The following is a 24901-nucleotide window of genomic DNA, read 5'->3' as shown; positions in this document are numbered from 1 at the left end:
TGATTATTAATTGATGCATCAGTTTTGTGCCGGAATTTTGTCTTATTATCCTGTAATCGATCTTTTTTTGAAAAGGGCGTGATGCTGATGTGTTGATGTAAACATTGCCTCGTTTATTTCATCCTACAGAAGCAAAAATGACTACGTTTGCCGAAAAACTGGAAAGATTCCAAGCATGGACCATTGAAGTATCAGGTGAGTGTTAAAATAATATTAACTATTACTACTGCAGTAACCGTTTCTGTAATTATAATTTAGTTGCGGATCCAGGATTTGACGTTAGAGGGAGCGCAAATGGCGCTTAGCAAGGGGGAGGACGTAATTTCGTTTCATGCAATCATTAAGTGAGAAAAATGTTTCACGACAAACAAAATGGCGGATTTAGAATGAAAAGTACCGATTCTGGTACCAACTTTTGCCTTGTAAGTGGACTTTTTCTTTAAATTTTGAAAAATGTATGCGTCCAGTGTGTGGCGAAAAACATATTCTTCGAAACATTTTTCTCACTTAATTGTTGCATGAAACGAAATTACGTCCTCCCCCTTGCTTAAGTGCACAAACACCTATTTTTTATATGTTGCCAAGGGGGTTTAGGGGAACTCGCTTAGAAAATTGTAACAATTTCTAGTCCGAAATCGTGTATTTTGTGTCTTTTTTTTTACGATGCTGGCATTAAAAGTAAACGAAGATTTTATTGGGGGTGCGCGCCTGCAACCCTCTCCCCCTGAAACCTCTAGTTTCATCACCTTCATATATAAAGATACACTTCGTTTTCTAACTCATGCAATGTGAGCCTACATCAGAGAATGTAGTTTTTTTAAAATTATTTAGGGCTGTCTTTATTCGATTTCAATGCTGACGTTGGTGTGTGTGTGTGTGTGTTGGGGGGGGGGGGTGAAAGGTTTAAAATGTTGGCAAGTGATTTTGGACGATTAAAGGGGATAGAGGATTTAAACCCCATATCAAAAGAAGTAAGCTTTGTGCATGCCGACTTTTATTTTAAAAGGACTTGTCCGATCTATAGCTTTAGCGTGAATTTTTTTTCAGATCCACGAACGGACCAATGGCTGTTGCTGACGTCACCAGCACCAATAACTGTCATATTTGTTCTGTACTTGCTGATCGTGTTTGCGGGACCGGGTTTTATGCGACATCGAAATCCATTGACTCTCAAATGGATCATCATTCCATATAACCTTGGGCTTGTAGGGCTGTCCGCTTATATGGCTTATGAGGTTCGTTTTTGGTCATGATCATAATATATGATATTATATATTTTGGCTGTATGATTTTAACTATTTTGGTATATACTGTGAACTAATAGGGTTATATGAGAAGTATATGGTTATACCACCGTCTCCGTGGCCTAGTGGTTAAGCGTCCGCCTCGTGTATCCTTGCTATACACCGAGCACGTAAAAGAAGCAAGGGGTCTCTTCGAAAAAAGAGCTATACCACCCAGACTTCCTTGTATCTCATCACTGTCTCTTCAGCGTGCTGTCACATAATTTACATATATACATATCTACGCACGCACGCATGCACGCAGGCACACACACGCACGCACGCACGCACGCACGCACACACACACACATACACACGCACATATTTGGGTAATGCGATGTGAACATTTTGGATTGTATATTTTGGTGATATAATGTGAGTTTTTTTGGGTAATTTGATGCGAACTATTCGGGTGATATAATGTGAGCTTTTGGGTTTTTATGAGGAAAACTATTTGGGTTTTATGGGGTGAGCTATTTGTCTTATATGAAGTGAACTAATTTAGTGTTCAAGAAGTTATTGTTACATACAATATTTTTATATATTTTCCCATGTTAATGCCTGTATATATTTCAGTTCTTCATGTCAGCATACCTTGCTGGATACAGTCTGAAATGTCAACCAGTCGATTATTCAAACAGTCCTTTGGCCTTAAGGGTATACACGTTATTGAAATAACATTAACAATGATAACTAAATAGTAATTTAATTATATTGAAACTTTTCTTTCGCATATTTACCATAAAGAATAATTATGAAACGGTTGTCGTGAACGTGTGTCCACGTGAACGAGTTCGTCGGCGTTTTTACCTCATAAACATACATTCTAAAGTAAGAGGAATCATGTGTCTTTAAAGGGGTTATCACATAGGCTAAAATTTCAGGGTTCCAATGTCCTACAAAATGCAATCAAGTTAAAATTTTGGCCAAGGATTGCATCGTTAAAATACAGGCAAATCTAAAATACTTCACATGTGTACACGCAGAAAATAGCATAGTTTTTTGATAGGCTAAGAAATATTTTCATAACTTTTCTTTGGAAAATGTTATTTAGATATTATTGTTACTTAATCGTTTGTGAACATCAGTCGTGACCCGTGGTGACTCATGAGAGAGCCCCTTTGATGTCACGTGATTCCTCACCCTGTTCAAGTTCATAAGTTCCAACTAAATTTGGGTTACATTAGCAATGGAAAATTCCTGTACAAAGATCTGTTATTAAATATTTGTTAAATTATATATTATTACATTTATTACAAAAATATTACATTTACTTCAAATATTCAAATATCTGTTTCAATCATAATTTTGAATAACTGTTTTATTGCAGATGGCAAATGTGTGCTGGTGGTTCTTCTTTTCAAAAGTTGTAGAACTTTTAGATACGGTAAGAGAGGTGTATTGTATATTGTTTTTCATTTGCCGATCAAAAAGTTATTTCTCCTCATTTCCGAAAATTATTATGCATTTTGTCAAATAAGTGTTTCGTCACATAAATGGACAACTTATACAGCATCCAAATGTATAAAACATTGATAAGTGATACGCATATTATCGTTTGGTTGGTTTGCTCATTTGATAAACTTGATTGGTTAATATAAAATATTGGATAAATATTGACCAATAAAAATGATTTTGGCAAACTTTGACAAAAAAGAATTAACCAGTTTTATATATATGGCTACGGATGTTTTCTCCACTAGCCTGTTATAGTAGGTCTATGCATTAGATTCCTGAGAGTGCAAGGCTCCTGTAGTCTTTATTTCGAACACTATTACAGTGTGATCAATCCAGCGCAAATAATACATGCATAAGCTAAAATTATGACAGTTACATGTAAATCTAAAACTTAACGACTACTGTTTTAAATCTATAACATACATAATTTGTTCCATATATTTTTCTAGCTTTATCAGTTAATCAAGGTGTTTTTTATTCCTCATAAGAAGCCAAATATGTTCCTTATTGTTTGATAACTTTATCATTTGATCCAGATCTTATTTTTTGTAAGGAGCCAGAACTGTTCCTTATTGTTTGTTAACTTTATCATTCATTCCAGGTGTTTTTCATTCTATGTAAGAAGCCAGAACTGTTCCTTATTATTTGTTAACTTTATAATTCATTACAGGTGTTTTTCATTCTTCGTAAGACGCCAGAACTGTTTCAATTTATTTGCAACTTTATCATTCATTCTAGGTGTTTTTCATTCTTCGTAAGAAGCCGGAACAAGTGACCTTTTTGCACGTGTACCACCACTGCACGATGATCATAAACTGGTACCTCGGAGCAAAGTATATAGCAGGGGGGCAATGTAAGTATACTTTAAAATTCCTCAACGTTTACTGTTGCCCCTTAATGACATTAAGGTAAGCTATCCATCATTCAAACAAATGCTTCTAGTAAAGTTTCAGTTTAAAATTACCAAAAGTTGACTTTGTATATTTTTTTAAAGTTTTTTTTTTACCGAAATATTTGTCGATATGCCTTTTATGAAACAAATTCCTAAACGTTCTGTAAAATCATTATAAAATTTTGTTTTAATACCACACTTTAATATATCGTATCATATTAGTAGCGTCATTATGGTGTTCTTCAAATATGTAATCCATGCCAAAAAAAAAATGGTCTATCAATATAAATCAAACTTAGAAATAATCTTGATGTTAATAAATAAAATGCATTAAAACTTCTTGGCATCCCAATTCATAATATCGTTAAAAAGAAAAAGGAGCTCCACTGCAAGTGACGTTGAAACATATGTTTCAAGCTCATTTAAGAATATAAATTATTTGCTAATGAACATTGTTTAAATAACCATGCAGCACCAACTTGTTTAAAAATATTTAGCATAGCTATCTCAAATATACATTCTAATATATAAGGTTGTCGAAAAAAATCGTTCAACACTATGCCATTATCCTTACCTTTGATCTTTTTCCCCTTTTGTCAGAAATACTACAATGGTACTTATTATTCTATTCGAAATGACATTATAATTGATATTGCCCATGCATAGTTACAATTTTTCTGAATGTCGTTCTTTTTAATGACAACACTATCCTCTCATCTCCAGCATCCACGCCTTAACAGTGCCTCCTATTTGTATCACTAACAAGTAACTCCAATTAGTACAGGAAATGTAGTTTACTGTTCACAACACTAATCCTATAAAACGTTAATCAGCTCTTCTGTATATGAAGAAAAATAGTCCAGTTATTTTCCTCGCCTTCGTGTTGTCACCGGCAATGGGGCTTCTAAAAACCCGTCCAAGATATTTACATGGCACTAAGTACACATGTTACAAGTGTCAGCACACGTGTACAGTCGAACCCCGTTGGCTCGAGCTCGCTTGGCTCGAATTCCTGATTGGCTCGAACTTGATGTAATGAACCAATATCTTTATACTACATGTAAGCATTCCCGCTTGGCTCGACTTTTCCGAGGCTCGAGGTAGTTTCGCCTATCCCTAGGAGCTCGACCCAACGGGGTCGATGGTATGTGTTTCAAGGTCCACAACTCTTGCCTGAGAATACTAATTATTGAACAAAATTCCTTGATCGCTTGCAGTGATCTTGTTGCATTTAAGGATGGACCTCGTGACTTCAATTTCTATAATAATAATAATAATAATAATAATAATAATAATAATAATAATAATAATAATGATTATAATAGTAATAATGATTATAATAGTAATAATAATAATAATAATAATAATAATAATAATAATAATAATAATAATGATTATAATAGTAATAATGATTATAATAGTAATAATGATTATAATAGTCATAATAATAATAATAATAATAATAATAATAATAATAATGATTATAATAGTAATAATGATTATAATAGTAATAATGATAATAATAATAATAATAATAATAATAATAATAATAATAATAATAATGATTATAATAGTAATAATGATTATAATAGTAATAATGATAATAATAATAATAATTATGTTTTAATAATGATAAGATTGTTTGATTTTTTTAAATTTATGCAAACTCATATGTCATGCTTAAAAGCGCATTTAGGGGCCGGGGCAGCCGGCGCGCCCCCTCTCAAACGTTCCTTCCTGGATCCACCCCTAAATAAAACGTTTATAGAAAATATTAATAACTGATAACAAGATTGAAACCGTGTATTTAATAGTAGAAAGTGCAACAATATTAATGGATTGGTGAATGCTAAAAGATTTGCTGAGGTCTACTATCGACTCATAAGGTTAAAATACCATCTTTTATGCTTATTTCTTTCAAATGAAACTCGATATGCTTCATTAGAACAATTGTTTTTGACATTTATTCATCCTTTTTGGAATAGTAAAACAATATAATTTATCGCGGTAAATCTTAGTTGTAAGTAAGAGTGCATCTTTAAGTAATATCAAAGTGGTCATCAATGGAGGAACGCGGTATTTAGGTGGGCAATATCTCATATATTCTTGTTACTAAGAAGCTTTTAAAGCGTCTGATAACCAATATGCTGCATGGCTTTGAAAATTGTAAACCGGAAAACTGGACCAAAAATTACAAGTATTAATCGTTGCTCTAGAAGCTACTTTGCTTTAAAACAATGACATACTTTTTAATATTTATCATGTATCTATTTAATTATTTTGATTAGTTTAATTACGTGTTGTGTCTGTATCAATTTCAAACGGTAATTTTTGTGGATTAAATTAAACAATAGTAATCTTGTTTCGCGTTCTGACTGTCATTTCGTTTGCCATAACGAAGTATCTGACCATCCATATATATATTTATGACTGTTCTTTTTTTTTAACTTAATGCAGCATTTAAACGTTTTAAAAGCGTTTATATTGTATAAATAACAAAACTATTATGAAATGCATCTAATGACCGAAGTTTATATTTTCAGATTCTTTGCATTTAAATATAAAATTACCATAATTATTCTTTTATTTTGTTTTCAAATATTGTGACACATTTTCGTTTATAAATGTATGAATGTTACCGTAAATATTTTTTAAACGATTCATCTTCAACAGTCAACTTTCATATTGAAAGCGATATCATAACGATGTTAGTTCTATGTATGAATAGTTATCGACACCATGTTAAAATCAACCCAAACATTAATAAGGTTTCATGTTTCAGCGTTTTTCGTGGCTATGCTGAACTCGTTTGTGCATATCTTTATGTACTCATACTACGGCCTTGCTGCCTTCGGACCTCATATGCAAAAGTACCTCTGGTGGAAAAGATACCTCACTAAAATGCAACTGGTATGTGCAGACTTAAGTTCAATATATTTCAATACAATGCAGCTAAAATGTTCAAGTAAATGTGTTAGTAAAAGACATCTCACTAAAATGAAACTGGTATGTTCAGACTTTAGTAAAATGTATCTCCATAAAATGCAGCTAACACGTGCAGAGTTAAGTGAACGACACCTCACCAGCATGGAAATGGTTTGTACATAGCTCAATAAAAGGTACCTTAATAAATGTAGCTAGAATGTACAGAGTGTATTATACCTCACAACAATGCAACTTGTATATACATAATTTATTACATACAGCTGGTTTGTACACAGTTCGATGAAAGCTTCTGAACTTAAATGCAACTGGTTTGTACACAGAACGGTGAAAGCCACCACACTAAAATGCAACTGGTTTGTACACAAAACGGTGAAAACTACCACACTAAATTTTCGCTGATATATACACAAAACGATGAAAGCTACCACACTAAAATGAAGCTGGTAGGTACATAGAATGGTGAAAGCTACCACACTAAAATGCAGCTGGTATGTACACAAAATGCTGAAAATAACCACACTAAATTTCCGCTGATATATACACAAAACGATGAAAGCTACCACACTAAAATGAAGCTGGTAGTTACATAGAATTGTGAAAGCCACCACACTTAATGCAGCATTAAAGCTAACACACTAAAATGCAGCTGGTATGCACATAGCACGGTGAAAGCTACCACCCGAAAATACAGCTGGTATGTACAAAGCACGGTGAAAGCTACCACCCGAAAATACAGCTGGAATGTACACAGCAGGGTGAAAACTACCACCCGAAAATACAGCTGGTATGTACATAGCACGGTGAAAGCTACCATCCGAAAATACAGCTGGTATGTACACAGCACGGTGAAAGCTACCAGACGAAAATGCAGCTGATATGTACAGACTGAATTATCAATTATGAAATGTATCTGTTATGTGCACAGGTCGGTGAAAGCTACTACACTTAAATGCAACTGGTATGATCCCATTTTAGTAATTCAATTTGCTGGCATCCAAAGTCCTATAATCATTATTTTCCTGAGGATCCAAGACAAATTATCTTAAACAATGATTCCGCAATATGCATAGCTCTTAAGTAATCTGTGGACAAAATTGTACATTTATTTTGTAGAAATGTCAGTGTCTTTCCGATTAATAAGTCACCAATTGCAAGGATTTGGCTTACCAAACAACGTTGACAATGTTTTTGAAAAAAATAGTTAATAATAATGCAAGCAAGTGTATGGCATACGAAATACGACCCTATTATTTGAACGTATTGATCATGACAACTGGCGACTGGTCATTCAAGTGAAATCTACAATTTTCATTTAGTTATGACTTTTGTAGTCCTAGTTGGATTTACTTCCAGATAACTTATAAACTTGTTGGGTTTTTTCATTGCCTTATGTGTATTTTATTTTCCAATTTTAGTTGTACATGAAATATTTAGTATTCAAAAATCAAAAGATGAGTGCCAATGCATCCGCATGCAATGCCGCTATTATTTATACGTTCAGAATATCACTACGTATATAAACTGTTTACCTCGTTAAACGTGAAATAACGATGTCTCCTTTGAACCCATTCTGTAGAAAAGTCTTTATGAACGTTTACATGCTCAATGTACTTATGGTGTACATATTTTTCATAAATACCATTCATTTGAACAACCTTTAAGTAATAAGTTTATTTGATATTCAATCATGTCAATGTTTCCATTTACATTCCGTAAAAAACTTCAATCATGTCAATGTTTCCATTTACATTCCGTAAAAAACTTCAATCATGTCAATGTTTCCATTTACATTCCGTAAAAAACTTCAATCATGTCAATGTTTCCATTTACATTCCGTAAAAAACTTCAATCATGTCAATGTTTCCATTTACATTCCGTAAAAAAACTTCAATCATGTCAATGTTTCCATTTACATTCCGTAAAAAAACTTCAATCATGTCAATGTTTCCATTTGCATTTCACAAGAAACTTCAATCATGTCAATGTTTCCATTTACATTCCGTAAAAAAACTTCAATCATGTCAATGTTTCCATTTGCATTTCACAAGAAACTTCAATCATGTCAATGTTTCCATTTACATTTCACAAGAAACTTCAATCATGTCAATGTTTCCATTTACATTCCGTAAAAAAACTTCAATCATGTCAATGTTTCCATTTGCATTTCACAAGACACTTCAAACATGTCAATGTTTCCATTTACATTTCACAAGAAACTTCAATCATGTCAATGTTTCCATTTACATTTCACAAGAAACTTCAAACATGTCAATGTTTCCATTTACATTTCACAAGAAACTTAACTTCAATCATGTCAATGTTTCCATTTACATTTCACAAGAAACTTCAATCATGTCAATGTTTCCATTTACATTTCACAAGAAACTTCAATCATGTCAATGTTTCCATTTACATTTCACAAGAAACTTCAATCATGTCAATGTTTCCATTAACATTTCACAAGAAACTTCAATCATGTAAATGTTTCCATTTACATTTCACAAGAAACTTCAATCATGTCAATGTTTCCATTTACATTTCACAAGAAACTTCAATCCTGTCAATGTTTCCATTTACATTTCACAAGAAACTTCAATCCTGTCAATGTTTCCATTTACATTTCACAAGAAACTTCAAACATGTCAATGTTTCCATTTACATTTCACAAGAAACTTCAATCCTGTCAATGTTTCCATTTACATTTCACAAGAAACTTCAATCATGTCAATGTTTCCATTTACATTTCACAAGACACTTCAATCATGTCAATGTTTCCATTTACATTTCACAAGACACTTTAATCATGTCAATGTTTCCATTTACATTTCACAAGACACTTCAATCATGTCAATGTTTCCATTTACATTTCACAAGACACTTCAATCATGTCAATGTTTCCATTTACATTTCACAAGACACTTCAATCATGTCAATGTTTCCATTTACATTTCGCAAATAATCACTTAATAAAATAACCAGACATACAAAGGCAACCTTCAAACAAACGTATTACTATAAAAAAGTATAAGTAAATGATAACCGTATGGCCAACATTCGATTCTACTGAACTAGTTGATAAACTGTTTCTGTTAAAAATGCCATTGTATTACATTACACATTTACAATACATAAACATAATCTTCCCACAAATCTTCCCACCAACATTGTTTCTATTCAACATGTAACTGTATTTCATAACACATTTACAATACATAAACATAATATTCCCACAAATCTTCCCACCAACATTGTTTCTATTCAACATGTAACTGTATTTCATAACACATTTACAATACATAAACATTATCTTCCTATCGACACTGTTTTATTTAACATGTAATTGTATAACGTTAACCATTTACAATACATAAAAATAACCTTCCTATCAATATTGTTTTTATTTAACATGTACTTGTATTACATAACACATTTACAATACATAAGCATAACCGTCCTACCAACACCTACAATATGTTTGAACGGAAAGATTTCCCTAAGGAGTTATATTCATAGCGCCTCAAATGTCCTGCCTAAAACGGGATACAATAATTTGTTAATATACTCGCAGACCTGTGACACTTGGGAATAATTGTTATAGCTTGTTTGTAATAAACGTGTTCTCATTGACATTAGGATGGGAAACTGTTATCGTGACTTCTCGATTGCTTCCAGTTAATTTATTGACATGTCCTCTAATGTTTTTGCAATAAAACACACTCATTCTCCTTGGTTAGGAGATATAAAATAAAAGTATTTCCCGGGGATTTAACAGTCCAATCTGAAAAATTCCTCTGTCACGGAATTGTGAAAAAGTGATCTACTTAATTATATCAAGTAAGTGGAACTATATTTCTTAAACTTCTTTTATTTTCAGGCGCAGTTTCTAGCGTTTGTTGTTCACATGGGGTATAATCTGACAATAGAGTGCGCCTTCCCAAAGGGATACACTATCGCAGTGTTCATTTACGCAATTTCTTTGATAATTCTGTTCGGCAATTTCTATTATCGGACTTATTCCAGTAAGAAAAAGACCAAAACAAATTAAATGATGTGTAGTTTTGTGTTAAAGCATATACTGTTTTGTAGTGTATGTTTTTTACCATAGTCATTATGTTAGTTTTGTTTATAATGATGTTTGTTGCCAATTATGTTCGAATTGTTATTTGTCAAGTTTTTACTTATTATCCAACGTATTCCTTAGTTTCAATGGAACGTGTTTACGCATCTACCAACGAATTTTACATTAAAGTATTCATATAAGCACTAGTTCCTTAAGTGTTGATATATAATATTATAATAAAAGTGATTTAACATTATGCCATTTTGTTTTGTCTGAAGACCTAATATATCAGTGCTTTATGATAAACTTCACGATAGCACATAGATAAGTGAGTTTGCAGTTATTTTATAATGTTTGTAATAGTGTTGAGACTAGATAAATCATAAAATAAACGAACGTTTGTTTGTCGAAGTTCTTGTCTTTTTGACTGAGCATGTTAATCAAACTTATTAATTGTGTATTAAAGTGAAACTCTTATTCAAAATCAATACGTACACATGTATAACAAACATACATTTTGAGTGAGAAACCTTTACCTTCTTACTCAATAATGCATTTATGTAAAATATTTATTACTAATAACAAGATTTTAACCGTGTATTTAATTGCAAAAAGCGAAAAATATTAAATGATTGGTGAATGCTAAAAACAATCTGTTGTCTACTATAGTCTGATAAGGTAGAACTACCGTGTTTTATGCTCATTTTTTTCAAATTAAACTTGATATCCTTCATAAGAACCATTGTTTTCGACATTTATTCATCCTTTTTGGAATATCAAAACAATATTATTAATTGTGGTAAATCTTATTTGGAAGAAAGAGTGCATCTTTAAGTCAAAAGGGGTGCTATTGATTGTTAAAATGAAACAAATTCCAAAAGTATACCACATAAAAACCGTAGTAATTTATGAACAATTATCTATTTTCACGCTATACCAGCGGCATAATTGAGATAAGCGAAGACTACGACTCAATTATTCGATATAAAGCTTAAACAATTGCTTGCGTATCAGGCGTTTGGTTGTTGTCGACATATATTTATAAAAAAAATATAAATAGAGGGAATTTGCTAGATAAGGTCGGGATCATCAAACATTTCACATTTATACATCATACAGATATCCATATCTCAATCTTGATTGTTTTCTTTCATCGAAACTAGATTATAACCGTTTTCCGAATTGAAAAGATTGGAACTGCAATTTTTATCAGAATTATTTAGTACCTCAGTCACTTCTAGACCTGGCTGTGACGCACACTGAATTTGCATCCACGTTTTCAAAAACTCATTGGGATTAATTAAATGCACTTGTGAAAAATATATTCGAATTTCATGTCTGTACGAGTGTTGTCTTTTATAAATAGTAATATGTTTGTCAATGTCTAATAGCCAAATGGTATCCTTGTCATGAATGTATTACAATGGAATCTGCCAAGACAAGTCCAGCAGGTCATAGTTTTACTATGAACTCGTTGGAAAGCACACTGGTCAAAACAAAACAGACGGTCACCGAGCGAAACACAGAACATACACTCGGGGGCTTTGCCGATGATTAGTATTGGTTATCAACTAGTTCACGCTATATGGTACTTTAAAACATGTATATAACAGGTTTTGAAATGGTACATACGTTTGGCGCTATAATATCTCTTCAGAGGTTATGCTTCTTGTTTATCATTATGAGGTAAGCTAAATCTTACCTTTACGTCTTTCGCATATAGTAGATCAAACATTTATTGATAAACGATCTCTTAATATGTCAGTAAATGATGCTTGCTGCCTGTTGTGTTCTGTTGTATGTCTGTGCGAGTTGCTTAGGGCAAAATTATCTAAAGGGCTAATATAGTCGATTGTGTTTCGATTGCTAGTGTAGTATCGTAACGCGCTGCTTAATCAGACCACATTTATTTTGGCTATGCCGCTTCATCAAACTTGATCTGAATTAGTATTTGACTGCCGAGCTTGTTCTTGATGTTTCCATGTCATGATTAATGCATGAGGCGTTTAAGTATAGATTTGTATCTGATGAAGCAGACTGAAACTTAGTTATTCGCGGATTTAAGTGGTGCAAACAGAGGTCAATCATATTTACATTTCTGATAGTGACACTACACTGGTCTCTAATTTATCCCATGGGAAATTTATATCACTTTGAGGATATTAGATTGATCGTTCAGATAGGATGGTGTAATGTCAAAACACACTTTTTGATGATTGTTTTCATTAATGATGTAGACCGACATTTCAACCGATAGGAGAGCGTTTTCTATTCTGTGGATATAAAATGTGCGTTTATTGTTTTGTACTTTGCATAACAAACATGTGTACCAAAAACGAGTTATTTTTTCATAACCCATGACCACTTGAATCAATAAAATGTGAAATGAAATACGTCTGAACTAAAAGAAACTACAAAGATTGTATTTTGCAAATAATGACTATTCTTCAATAAACGGCAAAGCCTATACAGATGTGTTAAACAAACCTTGTTAATTTAGGAAAATCTTGTCATAGAGTCTTTTTTAATGATAGAAGTAATGTTCAAAGACTGTTTTTTTGAAAGCAGCATTTTTCAGCAAGGCGACTACTTGCCGCTTATTTTTGAACACAGAAAACGATTTCTCAAAAATCTTGAATAATAAATAGACTGTGATATGTATGTTAAATCTAAAAATAGTTTTCACAATAAAAATATTGTTTATTTACCGTTCCTCTTGCGGACATTTTTTTTTTGAGTAGCGGCAAGAATTAAGCGACGGAAATTCATTTTGATGTGTAATATCAGTTACTATGAATTTAAGCATTTTACAAAGTCAAATAGATAATAACTTTAGTTTTATTGAAAACGAATTTTAGACACAAATAAGAACTAGTATTACTGGTTGTTTAATTGAAAAACACTTTATATGCAGTCAGGTTTTTTAATTTTTAAAACATTTAATTTCTTATATACAAACATAACCTTTCAATAATGTTATTTTAAAACAATGCCATGCTCAGCGGTAAATTAAGACCATATATTAAATGGTACTTCATTGAAAACTTGGGAATACTCTGTAATAATATTCAAGATAGTGGATTATAAATGTAATTTGACCACATTTGCAAGCCCAGTTGGTTTCAGTAATAGAAAGTTAGTGTGAAAGAGATATTTAACGTTATTATTTGCATAAATTTGCAAGCTTCAATCCAAAGTAAGTGTTCTATTTATCATTTGTATGTTAAGCATTTATATTTTAAATATAAACAAGTACGTTAGCATGTGAATGATAATTAGTGTGTGTTGTGGTCAATCATTCTATGAGTGATAAATTTGATGTTAATTTCCAGAAAAACGTTTCTGAAATGTTAATGGATTGAACGGTTTTTGCGGATTGCCTCGAAATCGTCTTAGTGGTCATGATGCCCGGCAAATCCAAACAAACAATCATTTGAAGAATCAAAGTTTAGGTATATAATAATTACTAGAATCAATCACTCCCCAGACAAAATGAACTTGCCGTCAATAAAAACTTAATTTCACAATGTTTAAGCTGGTAAGGTATCTTCATTTTTGCCTTCAAATTACGCCAAGTCTACAGTATTGTCATCGCATTGTACGAAAACAGTATCAGAACATTAAGATCTACCGACATTTAATACTAAATGGAGAGGCAACAATTAAATTAAAGGCCTTTATTGAAAATGCTAACAATATGCACAACTGATTTATAATAAAGTGCAAACAAGTCTTGTACATCTTTATTCAAGAAGCGCAGGCATATGTAAAACAGGAGAATGTCTCCGTAAGGCAAGATTGGGATGATCATGAAAAAAACTTTGACTCCAATTTTCAGGTTTCTTATACAATGTTCTAACAAGCTTAGTATAGGGCTTCGATGTTTAATGTTAATTTCAAACAACTTTACATTTTTACTTCCATGTGTTTTGTTTTAATAAATTTTAACAACTGTTAAGTTTATACGCATGGGGTGCTTTTCTAGGTCATATTTGATCACATCGAAGAAAGCACCCTTAACATTGGAATTGTTATAGCAAACCAAATGTTTCAGTGTATAGAAAAAAATAATCAAAATTAATCATTTGCTGATAATATGTATACGTTTACGGAAATTTTCCATTATCAATCATTATTGTTGACACTCTAGTCATAACAAATTTATAAGCTGTTTTAGCTTTTAACCAAATTATTTAAAAGACGAGAGTTTAAAACATATCTTTGCTGATAAAGTTAAAACTGTGACATATATGTTTTTTAAACTGGGAATACTAACATGAAATATTTATATAACTAGACAATTAATTTCATTATAAAAATAAATAATTATCACCATTTAGCTGGGCTACATACTGAGTTTCAAGAAAGATGGTTTACTCAACATGTTGTTTTATAGTTTGTTTTATGCTCATCAAATACATTTGAAAGAAACTAACTACAGAACAATAATGTGAACAATTATATTCATTTTAAAACTAAATAAAGCTATTTTCACTAATGAGAACAACTTCCTCCGTCTGAATAATATTACCTATCATTATGTTTAAATATATGATTATATAAGAATATTAAAACAGGTTTTTGACCAGACCGTAGTTGCAAAACATTAACAGTAATTCAATGAAATAAAACATCTGGTTCTGTTTCAACAGTGTGACTACAACTGTGACATAGTCTTGATTCTTTGGTAACATATTCATATATGCCCGTCTCCACCCGTAGATGGCTAAACTTTGCATATGCTACGCTGATATACTTTGTGAAACACCAACTCTAGAAGATATTAAAAAGTCCATGCATTTTTCAGAAATTCTATTACAATATGTTAAAGATAACATACTGTAGAAGCAAATGACAAGTCATTTCAGTTTAAATACATATATTGCCACTTTATACTATTAACATTTCTCTTATTACAGCAATATTGAAATATGTTGGAAATATCTTTATTCTCATAAATGTTTACCCCTGTTGACCTTCACATCTCCATGGTTTCCGATGATAGTTCCAAATACACTGCGTTATTTGGATTATATTTACCAACACCAATTGTTGGTCTGAAACATTTATGCGAATTGTTTTGGCCTGAACTAATTATTGCTTATTAATTGCGGAGAGCGTTGTTATCAATTACATCAAAAGTCACGTACTACCTATCATTAAACGATTTCCTATCAAGATCACTTAGTATACTTTCCGTTTACTTATATATACTTGTATTCGAAATGTTAATAATGTATGGATTACTGGTTTTGAAATTGTCAAACATTAATGATTTCATTGGTTTTTGTTTGAGGAATGAGAATAGCAGCATTCTTTAATAAACAGTTAAGCATTTCTAAATCTATCAATAACATATAATGAAATAGATATTTGTTAAGTATCAGTGTTGTTAAGACATCTCGCTACTTATGATGTGTTGATGGTGTGTGCAAAGTATCTGCTATCAATCGTATTTTTCAAAAAGGTTTTGTATTCGATCTGAAAGGTTACGGCGTTATTGTGTTAGCTTGATATGATGAGTTGCACTAAATATTATCAAGGAAAGAGAACAAATATGTTTGTAAAAGTGAGAATTCTGCATTATTCAGATAACAATGATTGCAAAGGAACATTTACCTGTATTCTAACTACTTTTTATCTAATGAAAAAGATATTCTTATTATACCCAAACAGAATAATAATGCAAGGTTGAAAATAAAACTGACAGCATAAGTCGACAAACCTACATGGAAATTCTCGAACTGCATGAAAAATCACTGACAATATCCATCATTTGTTGTTGCATTGAGCGGATTATTAGTGAGTTGATTGATAAGCTAGTCAAGTGATTCAACAATGTTTGTATACTGAACTACATGCAATGACCTAAATAAATTGAAATCACAAACGAAAACGAACATCAAAGGATATTCAAGATGACTTCGTATATATTCAACATTGACTGAACCTACCTTGGATATAATTAATACGACCGTATTTTTGACGATCACCGAAGTACTTGGAGATAAAAGCTATCGCATTTATTTGGAAGGATTTTATATCGTCCTTTTGTCACCTTAAGTGAAATAAAGAAACTTTACACGCGATGTAAATGTCGGTCCTCACAGATTCATTCCAGCGGGACTATCCGAAATTAATCACAGCAGGGAAACCCGTTTTTCTGTCGTTTCTACGGAATTGAGCGTTAGTCAAGATTGAAATAGAGACGGGTGTGATGCTCTTAAAATATATTAAACATTTTGTCAGAATCGTTTTATTCTTAATATTACTGTCGTTGAGAACATTGGACAAGCAACATCTTATCAGTGAGAGCAATTTTGGTGACGGGTTTAGAGAAACAATATAAAAATGAGGATCATAAACAAAGCGATCCATCATTATAATTCGTTAATGTTAAGGTAAAACAACAACAATTTAACTATGGAGACTACAACAATTTCAAAAGCAACTCTGGTATTAAATAGTTTGATAAACGATTAAGAAGCAAATATAATTGTATGAAGAATACCATACAAATGCCGATAATTAAATAGTAAATGTGTTGATACGTTAAAACCGCTTTAATCTCTTTCTATGTCATTCAAATGTAACGAAGGTGCAAACGAATATTAATGGTTGAAATCAATTTTTTTGATAAAAACATATATCTCAAGCGTTTATTGTGTTAAACGATAATTACGTTATCGTCTTTTTTGTTAAAACGATATACATTAATGATCTTAATGATCTTAATATCGATTGCATTCTCTGAGAAGTCTGTTGTAAGACGTTATGCCATTATTGATAAAACTGATACCTTTAAGTTACGATATGAATTATTTTCACAGGCAGAAAGATGGCGGACGACACTTACAGTTTCATCCATACCAATTTATCGGACCTTATTACTAACATAAGTGGAGGTGTAAACGTAAACACTTCTTCCGGAACGTTTTACGCATCTCACGGCAATATGACGTCTGACGTCCAATCCGATCCACTCATCTCACTTACGGTTCCAGCGTTGATGTTTTCGTTTGGGGTGTTTGGAAATATTCTGGCAATAGCTGTGCTCTTTAGATCTTCAAATGAACATAAACGGACTGTGTTTTATCGACTGGTGGGAGCGCTAGCGTGCACGGATCTTTTCGGAACATGCGCAACGTCTCCGATCACGTTAGCCGTTTACGCTAACAAGTTTAAATGGGTGGGAGGCGACGCTCTTTGTCAGTATGAGTCGTTTATGCTCATATTTGCTGGATATTCAACAGTTTTCATCATTGGGGCTATGGCAGTGGATCGTTTTCTAGCCATACTGTGCCCATTTTTCTACGACCAACATATTACCAAACGTCGAGCGGTGCTTAGTATTTTCAGCCTTTGGGCGTTTGCAGCGTTTCTCGGACTTTTACCGATCTTAGGACTCGGAGAAAACGTTAAACAATTTCCTGGAACTTGGTGTTTCTTTACGTTTGTGAGTTCAGAGATTAAAAATAAAGTTTTTGCGTACATGTATGTTTCCATAGGCTTAACGGTGATCTCAACGACGATTATGTTCAACTTTATAGTGACGTGGACGTTATTGAATATGAGACGTAAGGCCGCTAACGTCAGTCATGCTAAACGTCAGGATAGTGAGCTACAGATGATGATCTTGCTGCTAGGAATCATTATCATCTTTTCAACGTGCTGGTGTCCATTCTTGGTAAGGTGATTGCGATGTTAATGTAATATGCATAACGAAATATCATTATCTTTCAAAAAAATAAATGAAAAAAAGATTCCTCCCTCTTTGTAAAATTTGAAAAGATGGAAATATGATGTTAAAGTATAGTGTCACATTTTTAATGGAATGCCTTTTCTTTGGTTTGAGTATCATCCTTTTTTCTCAATGCATGAGCAAATGCAGGCGAGATCGCCCGTGACTTGGTGCTATATTTTCTATTCATTTATATTCTAACTAGTTTCTTTGAAGTATTTCGCATACTTATGTTAACCATTAAACGCTTATTACTTTTATACCGTCCTTCATAAATAGTAACAATTTACACATATTCTTAAATGAGAGAGAAATAAGTGATTCGCTATCTTCCGATCTGAGGGCCAGTGATTTTCCCAATAACAATCTCCGAATCAACTTCAGATGGCTTAGGTACTTTTATTAATTACTTCTTGAACGAGATAAGATTTGTAAACATGAACCAATCCTCAAATGGTCGTTTTCAACCATTTACACTAGTATACATACATCGGTTTTACCGTTTGGACCGTTATATCTTGTAGCATTATTATGTTTTATTATTTGTATTTGTTTTTATCCAAATATATAATCTTTCTAAGAGATATCGCCAAATACAATCAATTTGTGTTAAAATTATGAAGGGATAATAATGTTCTTATCCTATATAATAATACGGTAAATGGTAGGTAAAACACTATCAACGTTATAACATAGGCGGTGCATTATGATCAAAATCATATTTGAACATCGTTTCAAAGCACTGCAAATACTTGAAAACGCAAGACAAAATTTCAACTTAAAGAATTGTTTTGATGGAATTTGTAACATTTATTAATTATCCCAGCATTTAACGTGAATAAACATGTAAGCAATGTCCAAATGTAAAAAAATCATCACACTTTTGAAAATTCGTCTTGTTTACAGAGGTACTCTAGTTGGTCAGGTGACATAGGACTATGTACACGTAACCTTAATTCAATTCTCATTCCTTTTGGCCATGCAATCTACAAATGATAATATAATAATGTTATCATCAGTCTTGTCATTTCGTAAAATATCAGCTTTAATTTTCATTACCAAAGCATCAAAATGTAACATATGATAAATGGGATTTTTTAAAACATTGCTTAAAAGTGCGCCAATTCTATGGACAGAACACTCTAATATTCATTTGTTTTATAATTTCAGATCCGGATTATAATAAACCAGATCCACCAGCAACAAGTTGACGTCCGAGCGGACTTACATGCTTTACGTCTGGCATCCTTCAACCAAATTCTCGATCCGTGGGTATATATTCTCTTCCGAAAAGAGCTCTTTGTACGGGTGTTCATCTGCTTGAAGTCGATCGTTTCGCGTGTATGTCCTTGTAAATGCGCCAATGCTGTAGTCGATTGGGAAGAACGGATGGAGAGAAGCGAAACGTTTCGGAAATCAAGTAGTCAGGTTAAATTTGTTGATTTAGACAATGCGTTCGACCAGTTGGAAACTGACATTGACATTCATGAAATCCAAAGTACTGCGATGAATAATATAGTAGAAGATTATAGCACAGGAACCAGAAGGGACTTGAGATCTCTTCAGCAAAAGATTTCCAATGGGTCCTCCAGAGGATATCATGGTAAAACGAAACATTTTACAATAGCCGTTGACATTGATTCGGAAAGTCTGCCGCTAACCGAGAAACATTCGTGTCATCTGAATCTCAAACATTCTGCTTGCTTGTTCTGTCTCTCCAGCCATCCAAAATATGTTGTGGGAATGAATCTCAAACAGACTGGGCCAATCGCAAAAAGCATGGAGACATTGAATCAGAAAGAATCGGAAATCCCCTCTACAAATTACCTGTCAGTTATTCAGGATATGAGTAAAGTGAAAAGGGGCAGTATTCATTTATCTCTAGAAGATGTTTCTGTAACAACCCCACACGCTGAACGAGTCTGTAATGGTCAAATGGTTTCTTGTCAGCGTTAAAGAACCTGCACCTTGAATGAACCATTAATCGACATATTTGGTAGAAACTGTTGATAAAAAACTATGCCTTTCTGATCTTCAATTAACGCTATATCCTTAACTATGTATTTCAGTTTTGTCTGATACTTGGTCCCAAAATATATTCTTTTCTAAAAGGCCCTATCGAAATGATGAAATCATTGTTATTACTAATATTACTTACTAATAAGTTTATATATATATATATATATATATATATATATATATATATATATATATATATATAGTATTGATGCACTGTGCTGTTTGTAGAGTTTTGTGCTGTTCTAGGTTTCTTGTTTGTGATTTTGTGTTCTATGTCTTTGGCGTTTGCCCATTGCCACTAAACCGGGTTTATGTTTAATATTTTTGCTACTGAGCATGTATCTGTAGCTTTTTGCATAAATATTATTTTTAAAGGTTTTTAAATGTGTTAACGTGGAGTTAATGGTACAGTTCATGTTTATATGTTCCCCCTTTTATGTTAATATGTTAGTGCAGTAAGTATTGTCCTCCGAACAGAAAAGTACATTATTTATTTGCTAATGTGATTCAATTTTTAAAACAAAGTTTTTAAAATACTTCATTTAAGCTTTTTGCTTAAACAATTGTTTGAACGATAGTTGATTAAAATCAAATTAATATACGTTGTATAATATTTTTGTTATTACATACATCATTAAAATTATATTCGTTCTTGAACACCTTTCGTCCTTCGTAGCACCAATCAATATAATCATTTGCTAATTTGTTTGATCCTATGACCTTAATATTAAGTCTGAACAACTGTTGTCATACATGCCTGAAACAGATGGTCTGAAGTAGATAAATGAAATTGATGAAGAACATTTTGCTGCTTTATATAAAGATCTCCATTTGATTTAAAAAAATGTTTTTATCCATCTTAATCTTCATATTATATGCATAAAGTATGCGCTACTGTCTTGTAGGATTGAAACATACATTCTAGAAAGGAAGTCTTTCGAAAACAGTATGCAATATCGGCTACATGAAACTGTTCATTTACAGGAACGATTAATGCAACATTTCCAGGTACCGATGGAAGCAGCATTTTATCTAAAACAATATAATCAGTTAAGATAATAGAAAACTACATTTTGGAGAAGAAGTTTTTTCTAAACGAATACCATGTTTAGTGACTGAATGGTACGAGAGGTACAATGCGCTGTTACTAACATAAAGAGACGTAAACAGACGTACATCAACACATGTTTATAGGTATAATAGAGCCTTCAATTACTTTAGACCGACTCAGCAGAGACGTGTATAAATATCAATATACTTTCAATTTGTTCTGCTAATTTCTAAATCTTCATCGAAAAGGCACTACGGTCAAGCCATGAATATTTTTACAGACGCTTCAAGTATATCATTAAATGATAACATTCTATGAGGGAATTGAACGATCAGTCCTATAAACGTTATGTGAACGTCCGTCGACGTTTTTTGAGCGAATCATCAAGAACACCGCAGAGCAAACGCCAACGCTCGATGTGTTTCAATTCGAAAATGAGGCTAAGCAATAATAATTGTCAGGGATGTGAGCCTTGCTAAACATATGCGTATTGTCCATGGCATCATGTGTACCAAGATTCATTTAAATATCTTGAACGGTTATGGTCAACGTTATAAGGCTTTTGCATAACCACGGTGAAGTCGACGGCAACGATAACAAGACTTCAGTAATACCAAGACATTTCTTCAAAAACGAGACCAGTTGAACATTAGAAAGCATACCACATAGTATGGAAAGTGGAAGACAGTTTTGAACAAGAACCGTGCATTGCTTTAGCTTGATGGAACCGAATCGGAACAACTCGGTCTATATCCATCAAAAACAGCTCGGAAACATATAGACGGTTTACAACGTCACAATATTTTTTGTCTGCGCTGCAAGTAGATCGCGTAGAATTTCAATTTTACAGTTAAGTACAAGGAATTATAACCATTTATGCAATAATACACTTTATATTTAAGGCAATTTTGGACATAAGCTTTACATTGGTCTAAATATGCGGAAGTTCATTTAAATGCAACACAGATAACACCAATACCAGAAATAGGGATACATTTGTCATTTCATATAATAATAAGAAAACTACATTTGTTCCACATGTTTCTCTATTTGATATACGCACTTTAAAAACAGCAAAGCGATATAAGTTAATGAAAAGTTTGAATTTATCACACCACTTGGGAAGACACTTACATTTCAGAAAATTAATTACTTACTTAATTAATTAAAAAAAAGTTAATTTGGATGCTTGAACATTTAAAGGCAATATCTGTATACAGGCAGTTGGCAACAGGATGAACTCAACTCCTGTGTTAAAAGGAGGTTAATAACCAGCTCCAGGCCAAACCCAGTCGATCATGATCGCATGGCCGATGCCCGTCAGGATATTGTTTTCTTATAAAAATAGCTCACTTAACGGCAGTACGATTGACGTATGAACCTGAAAATGGATATGTTAAAGCCAATTCCAGTCAAGTTCTAGTCGGTCTAGACTGCATGGTTTTGCAAAAGTTTGGGCATTCCTTCTAATCCATAAATTGCCAACCCACTTTTCACCTACTAGTACGGGGCACGCCGCATGCCTTGTAAGCGGATGAACAGTTCCATTTCTGTACATGTTATACCAGAAGATGGCTCTGCCCTTTCTAGGAAACACTGACACACCTATATCGGGAAACACGGTTGCTCCCCCTTTTTCGACGTCCGTTAAATACAGCATACATGTGGCAATTCGATTGTCATCATCGAAAGTCTTTTTTGCGTATTCGGCGGAGAAGAAATCGTGATGACAATAATAATGTCCGCCGACGCCATAGTTTGCGATTTGAAACTTCTCAAAACCGCTGTAGTTGAGACCAGTAGCAGCTTCAATGCGCCTTGCAAATTTGATGTATTTTGAATCGTCAAAAATGAACATATTCTGACTAGTCCGTCCTCGGTCCAAAACACTGCCTTGAAGAAGGGAGTTTACCATTGACCGCTGCAGTTTCGGCTCAGCACATTCTCTAACGGCTGATATTTCGTGCTCTGATCCGATATCATGGAAAATGGCGACATATGGGTCTAGAGATAGCTCTTCCAGTTTTATAGGCTGAACTCTCAGTATCGGACTACCGTTGTCCACAATCCTACACACAAGATGCCGTCTAGGAGTATGTCGGTTTGGAAGCAAACTCTCAATACTCTGGCCATTACATAGACGATCGTGCCTATTCTTTAGATCAGCTTTCGTGAATATCGTATTCATTCTTCTATAAACCTGTCTTCGATTGGAGTCCTCCGTCTGGGTCCATAAAGCCTTTACCATTATTTTGTGGTACCTCCCCCTTTGATCTTTTGGGATCATGGCGTAAAGTAAAGCGGCCTCTTCTCTCTTGTTAATTGCTAGCATAGCATTGGCTGCCAAAGTATATATCGTTGCAACTGTTGTGGATCTATCACCGTTCTGTATCATCCTTGTTGCCTGTTTAACCCATTCACTTCCATAAAACGGTCGGTTAAAAGGGTCCTTAAACAATACCTTTATAATTTCTCCACATTCCTTCGCACTAATTGTCAGACCAGAGGGAATTCCTCCGAAGTTTCCTTCAACAATATCATTTACATTCAAGTCATACGTTCCTTGCAGTCTCAAGATACCATCAATCACGCCTTCGTATTCAGTTTTGTTAAGCGACGGAATTTTGGGAATCAATTCTCTTGTATTGGAAACCAGCTTCTCTTCGAGTTGTTTTGTCTCCGTAATTATAGTTTTTACAGTATTTTCATATATGACGGAATGATTGCGAATGAATCTGTATGCGTTCAATGGATGAAGAATGTCGAAGTTCGGATGTTTTGCCTCCTCTGACAGATGTTGTAGATTGTTGATGGATTCTTTTAGGTTTGTTAACGCGGCTTTTTGGTTCTTGACGTAGGATCGTAACGTAGATAACTCTCCTTTCAGCAACTGTCTGGTGTCAGCCATGTGAACCTTTATTGTTCGCATTGATGTGTAAATTTCTTTTAAATCCGTTACACTGAATGATAGAAGCATGATTGCCAGAACACTTTCATTTATAATAAAGCCAATCATCTTTGTTGTGGTCAAATTTGCATTTGTATGTGCAATCAGTCCATGCAAAATAACATAAAGGATTAGTTTTATATTCTTTCTAAACTATTTTCCCGTACTGATACAAGCTAAAAGCAACATGTTACTTCACAGCTTGATTTTGCAATATGAGTGTTTTAAAATCAATGAATATATGGCTGCATTAAGTATATCACTGTAAAGATTGTTAACATTGTCTATATTTCATTTCATATTCATCAAAAAGAATGTGAAAGCTGTTTTCGTTTTAACAATTGGGATAACAAAAAGCAGACATATTTTTAATTTTTATTTTGACAGAAGAACATAGTTTCGTCGTACATTTGTCTACAATTTACCTAAAAGTGTGTCCTGGTGTCTTATCTAGTGGGACAATCCTGCTGGATTTAGTAATTTATCCCTAAGCTCTTCCGGGGA

The 24901-nt window shown here is 33.2% G+C and overlaps 3 protein-coding genes across 3 annotated transcripts; 2 read left to right on the top strand and 1 right to left on the bottom strand.

Moving 5' to 3' along the window:
- On the top strand, positions 1-11003 carry LOC128214467 (elongation of very long chain fatty acids protein 4-like). Its single transcript, XM_052920954.1, has 7 exons — positions 1-195; positions 1048-1235; positions 1860-1940; positions 2614-2670; positions 3480-3594; positions 6416-6543; positions 10454-11003. The coding sequence occupies exons 1-7, from the start codon at positions 138-140 to the stop codon at positions 10622-10624; spliced, it is 798 nt and encodes a 265-aa protein (XP_052776914.1). The 5' UTR covers positions 1-137; the 3' UTR covers positions 10625-11003.
- A 6474-nt stretch (positions 11004-17477) lies between these two features.
- On the top strand, positions 17478-20462 carry LOC128215371 (prostaglandin E2 receptor EP4 subtype-like). Its single transcript, XM_052922060.1, has 2 exons — positions 17478-18326; positions 19551-20462. The coding sequence occupies exons 1-2, from the start codon at positions 17478-17480 to the stop codon at positions 20334-20336; spliced, it is 1635 nt and encodes a 544-aa protein (XP_052778020.1). The 3' UTR covers positions 20337-20462.
- A 2016-nt stretch (positions 20463-22478) lies between these two features.
- LOC128214837 (prolyl 4-hydroxylase subunit alpha-1-like) lies at positions 22479-24585 on the bottom strand. The gene has a single exon (XM_052921512.1). It carries the CDS (start codon positions 24464-24466, stop codon positions 22847-22849), a length of 1620 nt encoding a protein of 539 aa, XP_052777472.1. The 5' UTR covers positions 24467-24585; the 3' UTR covers positions 22479-22846.
- Positions 24586-24901: the final 316 nt, after the last annotated feature.

Source organism: Mya arenaria, chromosome 13 (assembly GCF_026914265.1).
Source record: "Mya arenaria isolate MELC-2E11 chromosome 13, ASM2691426v1".
Lineage (NCBI taxonomy): Eukaryota > Metazoa > Mollusca > Bivalvia > Myida > Myidae > Mya > Mya arenaria.
Note: the sequence above shows the minus strand (reverse complement) of the source record. Positions and strands in the feature narration are given on the sequence as shown.

Bases quoted from the DNA above. Each gene is read 5' to 3' on its own strand.
- LOC128214467 (XM_052920954.1), top strand. From the start codon at position 138: ATGACTACGTTTGCCGAAAAACTGGAAAGATTCCAAGCATGGACCATT. The intron at 196-1,047 runs GTGAGTGTTAAA...ATTTTTTTTCAG, and splicing joins ATGGACCATTGAAGTATCAG to ATCCACGAACGGACCAATGG. The intron at 1,236-1,859 runs GTTCGTTTTTGG...TATATATTTCAG, and splicing joins CCGCTTATATGGCTTATGAG to TTCTTCATGTCAGCATACCT.
- LOC128215371 (XM_052922060.1), top strand. From the start codon at position 17,478: ATGGCGGACGACACTTACAGTTTCATCCATACCAATTTATCGGACCTT. The intron at 18,327-19,550 runs GTAAGGTGATTG...TTATAATTTCAG, and splicing joins CGTGCTGGTGTCCATTCTTG to ATCCGGATTATAATAAACCA.
- LOC128214837 (XM_052921512.1), bottom strand. From the start codon at position 24,466: ATGATTGGCTTTATTATAAATGAAAGTGTTCTGGCAATCATGCTTCTA.